Source organism: Bombina bombina, chromosome 7 (assembly GCF_027579735.1).
Source record: "Bombina bombina isolate aBomBom1 chromosome 7, aBomBom1.pri, whole genome shotgun sequence".
In the NCBI taxonomy this organism is placed as follows: domain Eukaryota; kingdom Metazoa; phylum Chordata; class Amphibia; order Anura; family Bombinatoridae; genus Bombina; species Bombina bombina.
The window spans coordinates 96,435,637-96,455,416 of record NC_069505.1 but is presented as its reverse complement, the minus strand read 5'-3'; the positions used below and the strand labels follow the sequence as shown (position 1 = coordinate 96,455,416).

The window sequence follows — 19,780 nt, the reverse complement described above, 5'->3', positions numbered from 1 at the left end:
TTAATTAGTTATTTGCGTTGTGGGTGTTTGGTGGATTAGGGGTTAATAGATTTATTAGGTTTGTTGAGATGTGGGTTTGGCAGATTAGGGATTAATAGATTTATAAGGTTTGTTGCGATGTGGGTAAATGACGGATTAGGGGTTAATACATTTATTAGGTAGATTGCGATGTGGGTGAATGGCGCATTAGGGGTTAATACATTTATTAGGTAGTTTGCGATGTTGGGTTTGGGGGATTTAGGGGTTAATACATTTATTATTAGTTCCGATATTGGGGTGATGGCGGATATAGGGGGTTTGACGTGTCGGGTTTATTTTTGGGAGGCGTGTTAGACTTTTACGGGAGATTTAACTTTTTTTTTTTTTCTTAGGCGCTGGATTTTCTAATGTGCCGTAAGTCACTGGCGACTCCAGAAAGTTGTATTTACGCACATTTCTAGACATTGCTAGTTTATCCGACTTACGGCACTTTATGAACTGCCGGCGCCGTATGTGTGATTCCCCGATGTGCAAGGGGAAATTACGGGCGACATCCGAGATTAGTGGACCACTGGAAAGTTCAAGCCATATGCTGTGTGTGTGTGTGTGTGTGTATATATGTATATGTCTCAAAAACTACCAGGTCAAATTTTAGTTGAAATATTTTTTTTATTAGGAAAATAAGATTGCAACACAACAAGTATCATTATGTGACAAAAGATAACACAAGATGTTAAATTTTACATTTCAAACCAAGCATTGGCACATTCATATCCTGGGTAGATGAAATAAATAATGTAACTGGGGTATGCCCTCAGGGACTTCCATATTTATATCATCTTGAGGTTTTTATTTTTTTGTATTTTTCCCCTTGAACCCAAAAGTCCAAGGTGTCACCCTTTATTTATATATCTTTCTCTCCACCCATCCTGGCTGGATGAGGAAATACACTTCCCTCTGCGAATACCTTTATGTATAACCCAGGACTAATATAAATCATTTTACTAGTTAGGTTGCAGGCTAAGATGAAACATTAAACTTCTGTTTTTTCACCTCTTTTTTAAAAAGAAAAAAGAAACTAGAGAACAAATAAAAAAAAAACACAAAACAACACTGTGGTCTTTGTTAATGTTGCATAGAGTTAGAGCTAACTGAGCATAATCAATTCTTACTGAAGAAGGGTGCAGTATACCAGTATTTAAACACAAAACCTATAGGTGAACGAGGCTGGGGGTGACTCCTCTATAATGCACCAACAATCAATCCTCCATTTGATTCCTATCCCTCTCCCTTCTAGGGTCTATCTCTCCATCCTTGCATGATCCAGTAGAACCAGATTTTGGGGAAATGTTCTCTATTTCACTGGATCGTGGTAGCCAATTCAGACATAGTATAGATGTTTAATTTTATCTAACACCTTCTGCCACGTCGGGGCCCCTACCTTCCAATGACTAGCTATACATACTCTAGTTGCTGTACAAATAATTTTAATAAATTTATTGATCGCAGAGTTATAGGGGGGAAAGTGTTGATTTAGGAGGGCCTAAGGTACTGTCAAAGAAATGGGTTCTTGTAATACCTTACTCAGTAACCCCTGCAACTGCTCCCATATGGGGCGCGATCCGATATCGATCGCAGTTTGCGGCGCAAGCGAGGGAACCGGCGTCGCCCGCAGTTTCAGCTCGCAACTCGAGCCATCCCATATAGGTCGCCGTCAGATGCTAACGTGCCGTAAGTCTCACAAACCAGCGATGTCCAGAAATCTGCGTAAGTACAAATTTCTGGCGTCGCCAGTGACTTGCGGCACGTTAGAAACTGCCGGCGCCTATAAAACCTGACTAAAGTTTAAAACACCCGCACTGTCTAACACGCCTCCCTAACATAGCCCGCACTGTCTAACACGCCTCCCTAACATAGCCCGCACTGTCTAACCCTCTATCCGCTATCCCCCCTCACTAGCCTAACAATAAAAAAGCTATTAACCCCTAAACCGCCGCTCCTTTACCCCGCCGCAACCTAATAAAGTTATTAACCCCTAAACCGCCGCTCCCGTACCCCGCCGCCAGCTATATTATATCTATAACCCCCTAAAGTGAGCCCCTAACACCGCCGCCATCTATATTAAAATTATTAACCCCTAATGTAAGCCCCTTACACCGCCGCCATCTCTATTAAAATGATTAACCCCTAATTTAATCTACCTACCCCGCCGCCAGCTATATTATCTATATTAACCCTAAGTATATTATAGTTAATATAGGTATTACATTATATATATTAACTATATTAACCCTAATTATATTAGGGTTAATATAGTTAATATAGTTACTATAGTATTTATATTAACTATATTAACTCTATCTAACTCTAACTAAATTTATATTAAATTAATCTAATTCATTTATAAACTAAAATATTCCTATTTAAATCTAAATACTTACCTATAAAATAAACCCTAAGATAGCTACAATATAATTAATAATTACATTGTAGCTATGTTAGGGTTAATATTTATTTTACAGGTAAATTGTTAATTATTTTAACTAGGTATAATAGATATTAAATAGTTATTAACTATTTAATATCTACCTAGTTAAAATAATTACCCAATTACCTGTAAAATAAATCCTAACCTAAGTTACAAATACACCTACACTATCAATAAATTTAATAAACTACAAACATCTATCTAAAAATACAATTAAATTAACTAAACTAAATTACAAAAAAAAAAAAACACTAAATTACAAAAAATAAAAAAAAGATTACAAGATATTTAAGCTAATTACACCTATTCTAAGCCCCCTAATAAAATAATAAACCCCCAAAATAAAAAAAAATCCCTGCCCTATTCTAAATTCAACAAATTTCAAAGCTCTTTACCTTACCAGCCCTTAAAAGGGCCTTTTGTGGGGCATGCCCCAAAGAATTCAGCTCTTTTGCATACAACAAATACAATCCCCCCCCCCATTACAACCCACCACCCACATACCCCTATTCTAAAACCACCCAAACCCCCCTTAAAAAAGCCTAACACTACCCCCCTGAAGATCTCCCTACCTTGTCTTCACCACACCGGGCCGAACTCCTGATCCGATCCGGGCGATGTCTTCCTCCAAGCGGCAAAGAAGAATTCTTCCTCCGGCGATGTCATCCTCCAAGCGGCAAAGAAGAATTCTTCCTCCGGCGATGTCATCCTCCAAGCGGCAAAGAAGAATTCTTCCTCCGGCGACGTCTTCCTCCAAGCGGCAGCAAAGTCTTCATTCTTCCGGCGGCATCTTCAATCTTCTTTCTTCGCTCCGCCGCCGCGGAGCATCCATCCCGGCCGACTGCTGAACTTGGAATGAGGTACCTTTAAATGACGTCATCCAAGATGGCGTCCGCCGAATTCCGATTGGCTGATAGGATTCTATCAGCCAATCGGAATTAAGTTAAAAAAATCTGATTGGCTGATTGAATCAGCCAATCAGATTCAAGTTCAATCCGATTGGCTGATCCAATCAGCCAATCAGATTGAGCTCGCATTCTATTGGCTGATCGGAACAGCCAATAGAATGCGAGCTCAATCTGATTGGCTGATTGGATCAGCCAATCGGATTGAACTTGAATCTGATTGGCTGATTCAATCAGCCAATCAGATTTTTTTAACTTAATTCCGATTGGCTGATAGAATCCTATCAGCCAATCGGAATTCGGCGGACGCCATCTTGGATGACGTCATTTAAAGGTACCTCATTCCAAGTTCAGCAGTCGGCCGGGATGGATGCTCCGCGGCGGCGGAGCGAAGAAAGAAGATTGAAGATGCCGCCGGAAGAATGAAGACTTTGCTGCCGCTTGGAGGAAGACGTCGCCGGAGGAAGAATTCTTCTTTGCCGCTTGGAGGATGACATCGCCGGAGGAAGAATTCTTCTTTGCCGCTTGGAGGATGACATCGCCGGAGGAAGACATCGCCCGGATCAGATCAGGAGTTCGGCCCGGTGTGGTGAAGACAAGGTAGGGAGATCTTCAGGGGGGTAGTGTTAGGCTTTTTTAAGGGGGGTTTGGGTGGTTTTAGAATAGGGGTATGTGGGTGGTGGGTTGTAATGGGGGGGGGGATTGTATTTGTTGTATGCAAAAGAGCTGAATTCTTTGGGGCATGCCCCACAAAAGGCCCTTTTAAGGGCTGGTAAGGTAAAGAGCTTTGAAATTTGTTGAATTTAGAATAGGGCAGGGAATTTTTTTTATTTTGGGGGTTTATTATTTTATTAGGGGGCTTAGAATAGGTGTAATTAGCTTAAAAATCTTGTAATCTTTTTTTTATTTTTTGTAATTTAGTGTTTGTTTTTTTTTGTAATTTAGTTTAGTTAATTTAATTGTATTTTTAGATAGATGTTTGTAGTTTATTAAATTTATTGATAGTGTAGGTGTATTTGTAACTTAGGTTAGGATTTATTTTACAGGTAATTGGGTAATTATTTTAACTAGGTAGATATTAAATAGTTAATAACTATTTAATATCTATTATACCTAGTTAAAATAATTAACAATTTACCTGTAAAATAAATATTAACCCTAACATAGCTACAATGTAATTATTAATTATATTGTAGCTATCTTAGGGTTTATTTTATAGGTAAGTATTTAGATTTAAATAGGAATATTTTAGTTTATAAATGAATTAGATTAATTTAATATAAATTTAGTTAGGGTTAGATAGAGTTAATATAGTTAATATAAATACTATAGTAACTATATTAACCCTAATATAATTAGGGTTAATATAGTTAATATATATAATGTAATAACTATATTAACTATAATATACTTAGGGTTAATATAGATAATATAGCTGGCGGCGGGGTAGGTAGATTAAATTAGGGGTTAATCATTTTAATAGAGATGGCGGCGGTGTAAGGGGCTTACATTAGGGGTTAATAATATTGATATAGCTGGCGGCGGTATAGGGGGATTAGATTAGGGGTTAATAATTTTTATATAGGTGGCGGCGGTGTAAGGGGTCAGATTAGGGGATAGATAAGGTAGATGGCGGCGGTTTTAGAGGCTCACAGTAGGGGGTTAGTTTATGTAGATGGCGGCGGGGTCCGGGAGCGGCGGTTTAGGGGGTAATAACTTTATTAGGGATTTCGGGGGGGGGGGGGATCGCGGTTGACAGGGAGATAGACATTGCGCATGCGTTAGGTGTTAGGTTTATTTTCTAGTTAGTTTAGGGAGTTACGGGGCTCCAATAGTCAGCGTAAGGCTTCTTACGGCTGCTTTTTGTGGCGAGGTGAAAATGGAGTAAGTTTTCTCCATTTTCGCCACGTAAGTCCTTACGCTGCATATTGGATACCAAACTGCGCTGGTTTGGTATACCTGCCTATGGCCCAAAAAACTACGGGCGACGGCAGAAATATACGCGCGTAACTTCTAGGTTACGCCGTATATAGGATACCAAATCAGCGTAAATATTGGCGTCGCCGGCTTTTGCGGGCGACGCTTTATATCGGATCGACCCCATGGTCTTTACTCTGGGGCATTCCCACCACTTGTGGAGATAAGTTCATTGCCCCCCACAATCCCTGACCAGGTCAAATTTTAAATATGTCTTAAAAGCTACATAAAACATATATTATAAGTTAAAGGGACAGTCAACACCAAAATTGTTATTCTTTAAAAATAGATAATGCCTTTACTACCCATTTCCCAGCTTTACACAACTAACATTGTTTTATTAATATACTTTATAACATTTAAACTTCTACATTTCTGCCTGTTTCTAAGCAACTACAGATAGCCTCTTATCACATGCTTATTATTAGCTTTTCACAACAAGGCACTGCTAATGCATGTTTGCCATATAGATAACATTGTGCTCTCTCCCGTGCGTTGTGGATGACACTGCACTAATTGGCTAAAATGCAAGTCTATAGATAATAAATAGCCATGTAATCAGGAGGCTGGCTGCAGAGGCATATATGCAATGTAATCTCAGAGGTTAATAGTATTTTAATATAACCATGTTGGCTGTGCAAAACTGGGGAATTAGTAATAAATGGATTATCTATCTTTTTAAACAATAACATTTTGGAGTTAACTGTCCCTTTAAATTCAGCTCTAGAGCAGCAGTGCCTTGCTGAACACATCTTGTGAACCAACGACAAAATGCATATGTGTGTAGCCAACAATAAGCTTGTAACAGTGCATTTCTGCTCCTGAGCCTACCTATGTATGCTTTTCAAAAAAGGATACCCAGTGAACAAAGTATATTTTTATAATAGAAGTAAAGTGAAAATTCTTTTAAAATTGCATGCTCTATCTGATGCATGACATTTTTAATTTTAACTTTTGTGTCCTGTTAAACAGTAGCTCAGTATTAACGGTCTCAATTGACTTCAGTCAGGGAAATAATTTAAATCTGGCCTTTTAGGGTTCCCATTGGGCTGGAGTTAAGAAACATTATATTGGAGCATGTCATTTTTGCACTACTGATTGGTAGTGAGCTCATTGGCAGTGGTAGCTACATGACCCCGCCCGGAGCAGCAATACCAGCCTCACTGCTTCAATCTCGTTAAGAGATGCTATCCTTTGAAGTGGTCTTTAAGAGGTCTTTAACACTTGGGGACCTTATTTAAGTTACCCCTAGTGATCAATGAAAATTATGGAGTTCTCTTACAGGAAGTACAAACTGCCCTTTCATCTCAACAGTATGGAGATGTATCCTGTTTGGACCACTTGGTGACGGTTATAGTAATTCTCCTACTGAGGCTCACTACTTTTAGGTGCCTCTTGGTTAGGGTGTCTACCTCCATTATTGATAAATTCATGTCCTTTGTGTGGCTCTTTGTGGGACGGTACACAAATTAGGGTTGCAGTGCTTTTTTTAAAAAATTCAGTGGATATGGGAGATTTTTGTTTGCCCATTAGATTATTTTATGAGGCATCAATATTGTCTCAGGCTACGGGGTGGGACTTGAATCATGACCCTTCATAATGTAGAGAATTGGAGCAGGCCTCTCTACCTGCAAATATTGCTCTTGAGGATCTAGTATTGACCCCCCCCCCCCCATTATTCCTCTTCCTTTCACTTCCATATTGCTAATGCTCTTTTCAGGAGCAGTGTTTAGAATTTTCACCCTTGAGAACTGCAATGATCTATTTCCTGGATGGGGAAACCCCTGCCTACCCATGGTAGATGTCTTTGAAACTGTCCCAATCTTGTAAAAATGAGAAGCACCAAGGTGTGGGAAAGGGATTGGGGCATAGAGTATACAGAAGTGAAAGGGAGTGAGGCCATCAAGATCACTATAGCAGCTATATGTTTTATTACCTTATCATTAATCCTATGCATTTAGTTCCAATTAAAGGGACATAAAACATGTGATTCATACAATTTTAAACAACTTTCCAATTTACTTATTTTATAACATTTTCTTTGTTCTCTTAGTTTATGTCCCTACTTTTCAACAAAAGATACCAAGGAGTGTTACTTTGTCTGGAGCACTATATGGCAGCAGTTTTGCAACAATGTTATCCATTTGCAAGAGTGCAAGATGGCAGCACTATTTCTTACCATGTAGTGTTCCAGATGCCTACCTAGGTATCTCTCTAACAAAGAATATTATGGGAACAAAGCAAAATTTATAATAGAAGTAATTTGGAAACTTTTTTTTAAATTGTATACTCTGTCTGACTCACAAAATAGAACTTTTGGGTTTTATTTCCATATGTTACACCAGATGTTACCTTTCCGAAACCTGAGTGCGGTAAAATAGGTTCCACAATGTACATTTGGTGGTCCTGCCGACTTATTAAACCTCTTTGGGCTAATACCCTTAAATTGTGTTACCTCTTTGGGCTCCCTGACCAATTTGACCCGGAAGTTGGGTTCCTACATTTAGATCTTTGGAAGCTCTCCAAGTCCAAGAGACATCACTGTGTGTATGTACTGATTGAGCTAATGAAATGAATGTCATAGTTGGACAAAGCACACTGAATCACATGTTCTGCTCTGTTCTGATTTTAGCAGTCCTGCGTTAATTGTGGCAGAGAGGCCCTGAATGAATGTACTGGCTGTCATAAGGTCAATTACTGCTCTATCTTCTGTCAGCGAAAGGTATGTATGCACATAGTTTGGTTAACAACATCATACCCAAAAACTGAATGCATAACACATAGACTGCCTTATCAGTCTAACATATAGAACTAACATTCTACCATATTAAACTGACTAATTATTTTTCCTTCAAAGAATGATGAGAGTCCCCAAGATCATGACATGTGAGCTATTCATTCACTGGCCACCAGGAGTAGACAAACCAGCCTAGACACTTTAGAGCTTTGAACCTCCCTTCAATCCCTCTCTTACCACAAATACTCAGTTTCATTTTTGCCTCAGAGGAGCAGGTTAATCTTCTGAAGTGCCATGATCTACATATCATTTGATAGTGTGTCAATAACCTGTCCTCCTCAGTTTGCCTCATAGACAGACAGTGGGAAGTGTATATATTTTCCTGTTGAGGACCTATATCACAGACCCCAGGGGCATAACTATAGGGGTCTCAGAGGTCTTAATTTAGACTGGGCCAACATTTTAGCCAATCAGTGCTGACTCATAAATAATTGCATGAGAGTGAGCACAATGTTTTCTATATGGCACACATGAACTATCACTGTCTAGCTGTGAAAAACTGTCAAAATGCACTGATATAAGAGTTGGCCTTCAAGGACTTAGAAATTAGCATATGAGCCTACCTAGGTTTAGCTTTCAACAAAGAATACCAAAAGAACAAAGCAAATTTGATGATAAAAGTAAATTGAAAAGTTGTTTAAAACTGCATACCCTATCTGACTCATGAAAGTATAATTTTAACTAGACTGTCCCTTTAAGGGACTTATGTGTACTTTGGATGTGGAGGAGATCCCTAACCCTCCTAAGACTTGCTAAAGTCCTTGATTAGTTTTCTCCAGAACAGCCCAACTCCTACCCTATTTCTGATTCTTTTGGGGAATTTGTCTATAAGAAATTAAACAAATTTAGCACTCTCCTCAATTACCTTAGAGGTGTGGGGGGAACATTCCTAAAGTGAATGGAGGATCTCTTTGCTAGCAAAGTGTACAACTATTCCCTGGAGGATAGTACCTCTTTTAGGAATCTCATAGATAGGAAACGTAAGCTGTTTTGCTCTGCTGTTGGTGTTGGCTTGTGTTGCTGCTGCTATGTCAGTGTAGTGTAACAGACTAGCTGATGAGACTGCAGGAGAGATGTCTTTCAACAAAATCCAAGATCATGTCTTGGATTAATCAGGACTGCAATTAGCTTTATATATGATGTGACCATTGAAATAATTTGCCTCGATGCTAAGAGTGCTGCTATGGCGATGTTAGCTAGATGTGCCTTGTGACTTAAGTTGGCCGACGTGGTGTCTACAAGCAGACTTTTATATTTCTCTTTTCATGGTAAGATTCTGTTAATTCCAGGTCTGAATGCTATTATATCCATGGTTAGTGTTGGGAAAGGATCCTTTTTACCACAAGATAAAAAAAAATCTTAAAGTAAGTCTTAAGGCTATTCTTGCTCCTTTTGTCAGTTCAAAACCCAAAAGACAATCTCTCCCAAATCTGCATGGTGTCCCAGTTATTTCCAAGCCCAAGAAGTCAAAGAAGTGTTCCTCTCCTTCCAAGTCTGCATGAAAGTGTGTCCCCCACTCTGGGCTCCATTCCTGTGGGGCAGATTAAGACTTTTTTGGGTAGTTTTGAAAAAAATTAATTATATATCCCTGGGCACTGGAAATCATTCCTTTTGGTTCAGGCCACTCCATGAAAGATTCCTCCTATCTCACATGTCACCTCAGGTCTCTCAGTAATAGACTTTACAATCTTGTATTTCAATAACAAGTTGCACCCCTATAGTGCCAGAGTTTGTAATGCTATCCAGGGTAATAGCCATAATCACACAGGAAAGAGCATCAGTCATCCTGATTGCTCCAGCTTGATCTCCCAGAACTTTGTATGCAGACCTAGTGCAGATGTCCTCTTGTCCACCATGTCTTCTTGCTCGCAGACAATACCTTCTGTAGCAGGGACCTTTCTTTCATTAGGACCTTCGGACACTGGCTTTAATAAGACCTTAATTCAGACTTGAAAGCCTGTGATTGGGCAAATTTATCACATGGTGTGGAAGACATATTTGGTGTGTAACTAGAGGGTACTGATGACATTTCTTTAGAATCCTTGAGGTGTTGGAATTTCTTCAAAATGGTTTGGAGAAAGGATTGCTAAGATTCCAGATATTCAAGCCTAGGACTTGCCATTCGCCTGGATACTCCTCTATGAATTCTCAGATTTGGATCTGAGGGTTTTTCAAGTGCCTCTTTTTGAACCTATGCATGGTTTAGACTTGCAGTTGCTATCCTAGAAGTTTCTGTTCCTGTTAGACATTTCATTGGCTAAAAGAGTTTCAGAATTTTCAGCTCTGTCCTATAATCCTCGTTTGCTTATCTTTCGTCAAGATAAAAAACATTCTAACAAACTATGCATTCTTAAAGGGACATGAAACCCAAAAAAATTATTTCATGATTCAGATAGAGAATACAATTTTAAACAACTTTCCAATTTACTTCTATTGTTTAATTTGCTTCCTTCTCTTGTTATTCTTTGCTGAAAGGTTTATCTAGGAAAGCTCAGGAGCAGCAAAGAACCTAGGTTCTAGCTGTTGATTGGTGACTGCATATATATACCGATTGTCATTGGCTCACCCATGTGTTCTGTTAGAAACCAGTAGTGCATTGCTGCTCTTTCAACAAATTATACCATTAGAATGAAACAAATTAGATAATAGAAGTAAATTAGAAAGTTGTTTAAACTTGTATTCTCTATCTGAATCATGAAATAATGTTTTTGGGTTTCATGTCCCTTTAACTAAGGTGGTTTCATTAGAAACAATTAACCATGAAACTGTGCTTTCTTGTGTCCAGCTCCTTAGAATTATAATAAGTATCTTTTGCACAACCTTAATATGGTTAATGCTTTGAAATTCTAAATGGATACTACTAAGTCCTTTGGCCTTTTTCGCCTTTATGTGTTCATTTTTCTGACTCTCTGAAGGCTCAGAAGGCAGCTGCTACTATTTTGGCAGCTTGACCTAAAGTCTTAATTAGGAAGCTGTATCTTGTTACAGGGAGTCTTCCCCTGAAAGGATTATTACGGCACATTTTAGCAGTTTAGTGGCTACTTTTTAGGCCTTTCTTAATGGCGCCTCTCTTAAACAGATTACAAGACAGCTGCATTCTCTCTCTTTTTCTAAATTCTATCACTTTGATGTGTACGCCTTGGCTGAGACAGCTTTTGTCAGCAGAGTACTGGGTACTGTGATGCCTGATCAGGAACAGCCTGCCTACCTATGGTTGTCCCGCTCTATCTCTTGGTGATTTTGTAGACTTTACTGCTTGGGTATAGGAGCCCACATTTGATGATGATGTGGACTCTAACCATCCCTTGAAGGAAAAAATATATGTTTTGCTGATAAATTTATTTCCTTCAGGATAGTGAGATCCCACGAGCCCCACCCTTTGCTTTGTTGCAGCTGGTGGCAGGACTTTTGTTTGTACTTCTTTGCTTTACTTTACTTTGGTCAGTTCCTGTAATTATTTTCTATTTCTCTCTGCTTTGCCTTATGAGAAACTAAATATTTGTGGTAAGAGAGGGTGATAGAAGGGACGGTCAAAGCTCTAGAGTGTGTGGGTTGGTTTGCCTCCTCCTGGTGGCTAGCGAATGAATAGCCCATATGTGACGATCTTTTGGACTCTCACCATCCTGAAGAAAATTAACTTGACAGTTAAGAATAAATATTTTTTTTTCCCCATTGTTCTTCAAAAAGATTGTTTTTAAAATTGTTTACTTTTTTCTCATATAAAAGGAATGGATGTTCCTGTGCTAAAAAGATTACTTTTTCTTTTATGCTGGTACAGGTGTCTCCTGGTTCACCAATAGAGCTGTGCATGAGCCAGTTAACAATTCACAGCAAATATTACTGGTGCACAACCAGGCAATTCCTTATTTATTTAAAGGGACAGTAACATTTTGTAATTACAATATTTTTCTGCAGTCTTTGAAAAATGACCATACAAGGTGAGGTTGAAAATGTTTGGAAAGCATTAACACCTTGTTTGCTGCTAAAAAAAAATTCAATGGTTAAACTCCACTAACCACTTGTCTTATTTAGATGAGCCAACTTAGATTTGTTGCTGCAGTATATAGACACGACTAGCCACTTTTATTATTTTGTTAGCAAACTCTCCATTTTTTGTAGTTGTTTATCTTATCATATCTGCCTATGCCAATTAGGGACATATATGTAGCAGTGTTAGGCTTGTGATGCCTGACATGTGCACTTGCAGTTCTCAGAATTGGAAAACCTACATTTTCAAACTTAAATTACAGGAAAAGGGGGGCAAAATAAATAATAGAAGAAATATGTTTGAAGGAGCGCCCCACAGGGGGCTACAGTACGTTAAAGAGTTTAGATGGGTAATACTAACGTTTATGTGAAAAAATGAATTTATGTGAAGTTGCTATCACCCAGTTATACTGGTTGTTAGATATATATATATATGACAAAAAAATGAAATAAAATTACATTTATATTGCACTGTGTTGTAGTATCCTGTGTATGACTGGTTATTTAATCAATACCAGTGATTTATTGTGACGTGATAGTGAGTACTAGATCACAATGATATATGCAAAAGTATGCTATCAAAGAGCCGTTTGGTGCAGTAAGTATAATTTTAATAAATGCACACAAAATTTCGTACATATATGAACTACCAAATAGCAGTGAATTTTATAAGTATGCGGATGCAGTGGTGTGTCACAAAATGTTATACGCTGTTAGTATATTTGATCTTTTATATATTATACTAAAAGAATACATAGAGAACAAAGATACAAGTTGGGTTAACAAGATATGGTAAAAACAGAGAAAGGCTGTATATTTATACAGTTTAAATTGAATGAATCCAACATATACGTTGATACAAATTCTGTTTCAATAAATTCCTTTAAATGAGCCAGACATATTTCAAATATTTGTTAAAAATGAGTATTAGTATAAATGTTAGTGTTTTGTCTAGTTAAAAAAGGTTACACAATCTCTGTATAAAAACACCAATTTTTAAAAACAATGTATTCACCTTCAGACTTGTTATTAATGTCTCAAAAGTTTGTAGCTAATATCACAAAAGGAAATAAAGCATTAGTGGTCTGGGTCTAGTGCATGAAAAAAAAAGACTTAGTCTCAGTCTTGGGCTAGATGTTAAATAGTATCTGTCTAGCAGTAAATAATGAATAAGACTATGTGATTGTACAATCGGTATTTCAGAATAGGTACGGTTATTACTAGATGGAGTATGTCTATGTTGAGTGCAAGACAGATACTGCAGCAATTTGGAAAAAGAGGTGTCAAAAATATGTTTGGAAGACCTAATAGTAATGCTAGAAATAAACAGCTGATAAAGCTAGTAGTAATACTTGGATATTTCAAACAAGTGAAGTGACTCTTTGTTGTGTGTAAGACTGATACTGCAACGATTATGAAGATAAATATCAACGATAGATTTATAAGAACTAATAGTAATGCTAGGAGTGATCTAACAGCTGGTAGAGCAAATTCTAATATTTGGGTATATCAAGCAGATATTGACGATATCTCCCTGAAAGGATATAAATGTAGAGGGAAAAACGGTGAATCTATGTTGTAGAATATATCCTAATTTATATGCATTTAACAGAGGAAGTGGATTGGCCAATCCATATGTGAATTATATTAAATTAAATTAAAGAATACAAGATTACCATTTTACAATAGTGTATCAATTGTGAATCAATTTAAGTAATATACAAAAATGGTGAACAGTAGAAATAACACAATGATTATGGGGAAAAATGTAATATATGATATAATATCCAATAAAAGTCCAGGAATAGTGTACTATAGAAGGAGTGAATTGTTGCTTGGGTGAACGGAGTGTCCGGTGGATTTGGGAATTTAGAGAAGTGTTAATCCCTTATCCGAAAAAAAGGAAATAAAGTGACCAAAAAAACTGTAGGGGAAAAAATGGAAAAAGCTATAGTCTTGAGAAAGGCCTCGTTTGAAGGCTGAAACGCGTAGACTTGCTTCAGATTCATATTCCACATACCAGCCCAAGTTTCCTGTTTGAAAGGTGAGAATATTTCTATATGTGCCCAGATCAATCATTTAGCTTGCTATAGCTTTTTCTGTTTTTCCCCCCACAGGTTTTTGGGTCACTTTATTTCCTTTTTTTTCGTATAAGGAATTAACACTTATCTAAATTCCCGGATCCACCGGTCACTCCGTTCACCCAAGCAACAATTCACTCCTCCTTCTATAGGACACTATTCCTAAAGGACACTAGATTTGGTCTTTTATTGGACATTAAAAGACAGATAGGGCGAAATGCGTCAGGGGGGAGCTGTAAGCGTATTCACGCTCGTTTTTAAACTGCCAGAATCTGGTTAACTCTTGTTGCTCGTTCATGCCACTATAGTTAAGGTTGTTTTACAGTCTGGGTTGTGCCAGACTTAGATAGTGTTACGAGTCACTCCATATAGATTTGCACGTAACCACAGCATTATTCCATGTAATGGTCACTCTAATACTTAATTTACTACTAGCTGTTCCTCTGGTTGGAGGTTCATAATACTAGTATGTCCACACAGCGACAGTAGGGATTCTCACATTAGCAGATCTGGGCATTAATACAGAGAGCGGATATACTGTGCATCCCTTTGTTACTAACAAGGCACTAAATGTTGCAAGAGTGTCATTTTGTAGTTTGAGCTGCATATACTTATATGGAATATTTAGACTGCAGTTACAATATAACATAATATATTTCTGAGTCTGACTGAGTTACTCAGGATTTATACTGATCGAACAAGTAATGTTTCATTAGTTATGAGAGCATACAACACGAAATGACCTGAATAACAGTATATTATTATTATTTAACTTGTATTAGTACGTTGCACAACTTTGAATCTATTTGCCAGAGTAAATCTTGGGTATGGGGTCATTGGCAATTTCCTTCAGCGTTAGCAGGGAATCTACTTAATGAAGGAGTGGGGGCTAATATAGAGAATAGATACATTTTGTATCCCTCTGTCACATATGAGGTATTAACTATTAGAGTGTTTCTCTATACGGCTTATGAGGCATGTATTCATGTGCAACATTTAAACTCCAGCTGCAATATTATACGTTCTATTATATAACCTGAAGTAGCAACGTAGGATCTCATATTGAGTTAATGATCAAGACTGTTAACATTTAGTAGTTCCTCAAATGTAATATTTATGTAACAATAGCCACACAGATTTGTACATTAATGTGATAAATACCGGGCACTGATAAGATATTGAATCACAATAACTCAGGAGTGATTACTGAATATAGCCCTTCGGGGTTAGTACTAATACATGACCTTGAGTAATCTTATGAGTTGCTATTTTGACTAGTGACTGTAATCATTGCCAATCTGACGTACCATACTACTGACCTAATAAAATAAAGTTGAACCAATGATATACTGACTCCTCACAACCAACCCTGACTGAATACAGGTCACTACTAAGAGCTTTATAAACTATCAGTAGTAGCAATGAATTAACCACTTCCTTGTATAACACACAGGGTGTCTTAGGAAGCTTTAATTCCTAAGTTACTTTCCAGTTCACATATCCACATGATATCACATAAGGGTGTGCTTATACGCCTTGGATTTATATTTTTGATTTACTCAGTTTAATATCTTTGGTTTCCTATCACTGAGTGTGTAACAAGCAACTAACTGGTCAGTGATCAAATTTCAGATTAGCGGGTCATGTATGGAGTAGTGAAACACAGCGTGACACACTACTGGCACCCAACATGTCTATTCAGCATACTGTAGGGTTCATTTGAGACACCCAGATCGGGTGATTCATTTATTCTTTAGAGAGCAACGTTATCACGAATTTTGAGGGTAATTTTCCATCATATTATTTATAGGCCTGATTAACCTAAGTTATTATCCCTCTATTTTCAATCACATATATATAGTCTTAACCAGTATCTGTGATGTTTTTATTTGTATTTTATGAATCTATTCTTTTGGTTTTTAACTGGTGATCAATAAAAGTTACATTTTAACAAATCCTGTCTGGAATTTCATTGCCCTTTAGTCAGGGCCCAGAGTGTTGTATGTGCATACTTGACGAGGACTGGCACGTTACTCTTACGTGTCATCCCTCTTTTTTGTGATCTTAATATTTATTGATGCACTAGCACCATTTTCTCTTTAATATGTGAGAGATTTACTACTGAAATACCCCCTTACAGACAACTGTTATAGAGAAAAAGCCAGAGTAGTGCCATTGTTTCTTGGTCTGTAACAGATACTATTTAACATCTAGCCCTAGACTGAGACTAAGTCTTTTTTTTTCACGCACTAGACCCAGACCACTAATGCTTTATTTCCTTTTGTGATATTAGCTACAAACTTTTGAGACATTCTTTAACAAGTCTGAAGGTGAATACATTGTTTTTAAAAATTGGTGTTTTTATTCAAATATTGTGTAACCTTTTTTTAACTAGACAAAACACTAACATTTATACTAATACTCATTTTTAACCAATATTTTAAATATGTCTGTCTCATTTAAAGGAATTTATTGAAACAGAATTTGTATCAACGTATATGTTGGATTCATTCAATTTGAGCTGTATAAATATACAGCCTTTTTTTCTGTTTTTACTGTATCTTGTTAACCCAACTTGTATCTTTGTTCTCTATGTAATCTTTTAGTATAATATATAAAAGATCAAATATACTAACAGCGTATAACATTTTGTGACACACCACTGCGTCCGCATACTTATATAATTCACTGCTATTTGGTAGTTCATATATGCACAAGATTTTGTATGCGTTCATTAAAATTATACTTACTGCACCAAACAGCTCTTTGATAGCATACTTTTGCATATATCATTGTGATCTAGTACTCACTATCACGTCACAATAAATCACTGGTATTGATTAAATAACTAGTCATACACAGGATACTACAACACAGTGCAACTAAGAACGATTACATTGGACAATCGTTCCACATAGAAGTTGAGCAAGTACAATTTACATTTGGCGCTGTCTGAAGTGTGTTGCAAAATAGTTTTACTGCACATATTTAGCCATTTTATATTATAATCTGAAAGTGTTGACTACCCCTTTAAACAGATGTAAATTTTTACTTTTTTTTTATAGAAACAAAATAGCATGATTAATCTCCATTACACCAAGCAATGTGCATAATAGAAAAAGTGTTTAATGTATCATTATACCCACTTTGTCCCACACTGCGTATATGATTTATTTCCTTCTATTTGTTGTGTTACTTACATTAGGATTACACATATGGATGCAAGAGAGTGCAATGTGCAGAAGTGTATTGTCCTCTTTGGCAGCCAAGGTGTTAAAGGGACATTCTGGTCAAAATTTAAATGCACATAGATGAATTACATCTTTGAATAGAAACATAATTACAATATACATGTATTGGCAAAAACGCTTATAGTAAAAGTTATCACTGGTTTAGTGTTAGCATATTTCTCTGCACGTGCATGTGAGGCATAGCTAGATATTCTCAGTGCACCAGCATCTCACATACTGCAGCTGCTCAGCACATCAGTGGGGCTTGTGTCATGTCAGCAATTAACAAATTGAGTCATTACCAGATGCTACAAGCACCTTAGGCTCTCTGAGCAAGTGCTGTGTTTAAAATGCTGGTGCACGGTGCATACTTAAATACACTTTTGAAACGGCTAAAGCTTTTATTAGAAGAATTTTAGCTAATACATGTGTAATACAAAAATGCTTATATTCAAAACTGAAATGCATCCATGTGGAATCCAATTTTTGCTGGAATGTCCATTTTTCTTGTTAAAGGACCATTAAATAAAGCAGATTTGCATAAAAAAGTTCATAATAAAAAGACAACACAATAGCACTAACTTTTTTAAATGAGGACATTTCAAAATGTATTTCAATTTGTATCATGTGACAACCATCAGCCAATAGCAGACGCATGTATATATTGTGAACTCTTGCACATGCTCAGTAGTAGCAGATGCCTCCAAAAGCGTGCATAGAAAAAGAATATGCAAAATGTTATAATGGCAATAGATTGTAAAGTTTCTTAAAACTGCATGCTGCTCTATATGAATCACGAAAGCTTAATTTTAACTTTAGTGTCCATTTTAATATTTGGATTCAAATTTGGTTCCTTAAATTTATTTTCATGATCTGCTTTTTTACAGGACTGGAAGGATCATCAGCACCTATGTGGACAGGCATCCACCATCTCTGTTCATGCTGAAGAGGTCCATGTCACAGACAAAGAGCCAGTTTGATCCTCCTATATCATCTCTTTTAAAGTGCCAAACATTTTGTCTCAAGAAAACATCGATATCAAGCTTACCTTGGATGATCAATGAAAAAAGTCATTTTATTTCATGAATAAACTTGGGGGGGCTACATGAACTGTTGGGTTTTCCAACCACCTGTCAAATCCAGAAATGGGTCCAGTGGACATCTGTGTGTGAGAACTTAAAATCACCCTAGGTCCTAAGGTTTTAATGAAAACAATTAATGTTAGTAAACGTTTGTTTTTTTAAATTGGTGAAAGTGAAAATGAATTAATCTACTTGTGTTCAAAGATTACAACGAGCCATAAATTCCAGATATACCTTGGTAGCTGATCTTTTTCTGTCAGACGGGTCAGTAATCATTTATGATTTGCCTTCGGAGAACTACAGGACTGAAGTGACTTATGTAAATAAATGAAATGAAGCAGTGAACAAAAAACTGGTTACCCCTACAGAATTGACTTCTATATGAACTTGTGTACTAGACTGTGGTTTTACTTCTCTGTCTTGCAAGATGGTGAACAATTTCTTTATTATTGAAGCTGCAGTGTTATAAATACATTGCCTACCCACCTTGGGTCTAAAGATGCTTATTATTTTGTTTTTGTGCCAGAAAATATCCAAAGAACAACAATCAGCATGAAAAAAACAGTGTTTACAGCTTGCATATGAAGTGCATTATTGTTTTGATCACAAACATGTAAATAACATAGAAGTATGCATTGTTTTATTATTCTGCATATAACTGAACATTAATATAAATGAAATGCTATTTCAATCTTGTTTTTTACAGTAATGGTCTTATTATATTACTACAAATCTAGGCATGTACCAAACTGATTATACTGAATTCCCTTAATAACCTATACAAAAGGGTATAGGCAGTCTGCTGATCTAAGGCTAGAATACAAGTGGAACGTAATTGTAAAGTTAGTTTTATTTTCCCCTCCCACTGCATCATGTGACAGCCTTCAGCCAATCACAAAATGCATATACATATAGTTTGTGAATTCTTGCACATGCTCAGTAGGAGTTTGTGTGTATGATAGTGTGCAAATTAAAAAAACTGTGCACATTTAGATAATGGCAGTGAATTGGAAAGTTGTTTAAAGTTGTGTACTCTATCTGAATCATGAAAGTTTAATTTTGACACTAGTGTCCCTTTAAGTGTCACACTTAAAGGGAATTCAAAATACAGCTGTAAAATGTACAGCACAGAACAACATGAAGAAATCCACTACTTGCCCAAAATCTACTTAGCGCAAACTCAGCTTAGGGCTAGATTGATATTCAACAGAAGTCTATTACATGAAAGATTTAGCACACATGAGTAATCCAACA

General features: G+C 36.9%; 1 protein-coding gene across 2 annotated transcripts in view; it reads left to right on the top strand.

The window, feature by feature from the left end:
- The window catches only part of DEAF1 (DEAF1 transcription factor), a 150,124-nt gene extending 130,907 nt beyond the window's left edge, over positions 1 to 19,217 (top strand). The window contains exons 11-12 of one of the 2 annotated variants that reach the window (XM_053720195.1): positions 7,982 to 8,071; positions 18,332 to 19,217. In XM_053720195.1, coding sequence (XP_053576170.1) covers positions 7,982 to 8,071; positions 18,332 to 18,424 — 183 coding nt within the window. In that variant the 3' untranslated portion in view covers positions 18,425 to 19,217. The remainder of the gene's footprint in view (positions 1 to 7,981; positions 8,072 to 18,331) is intronic. The other variant, XM_053720196.1, reaches the window with a different exon arrangement.
- The last annotated feature ends 563 nt before the right edge of the window (positions 19,218 to 19,780 follow it).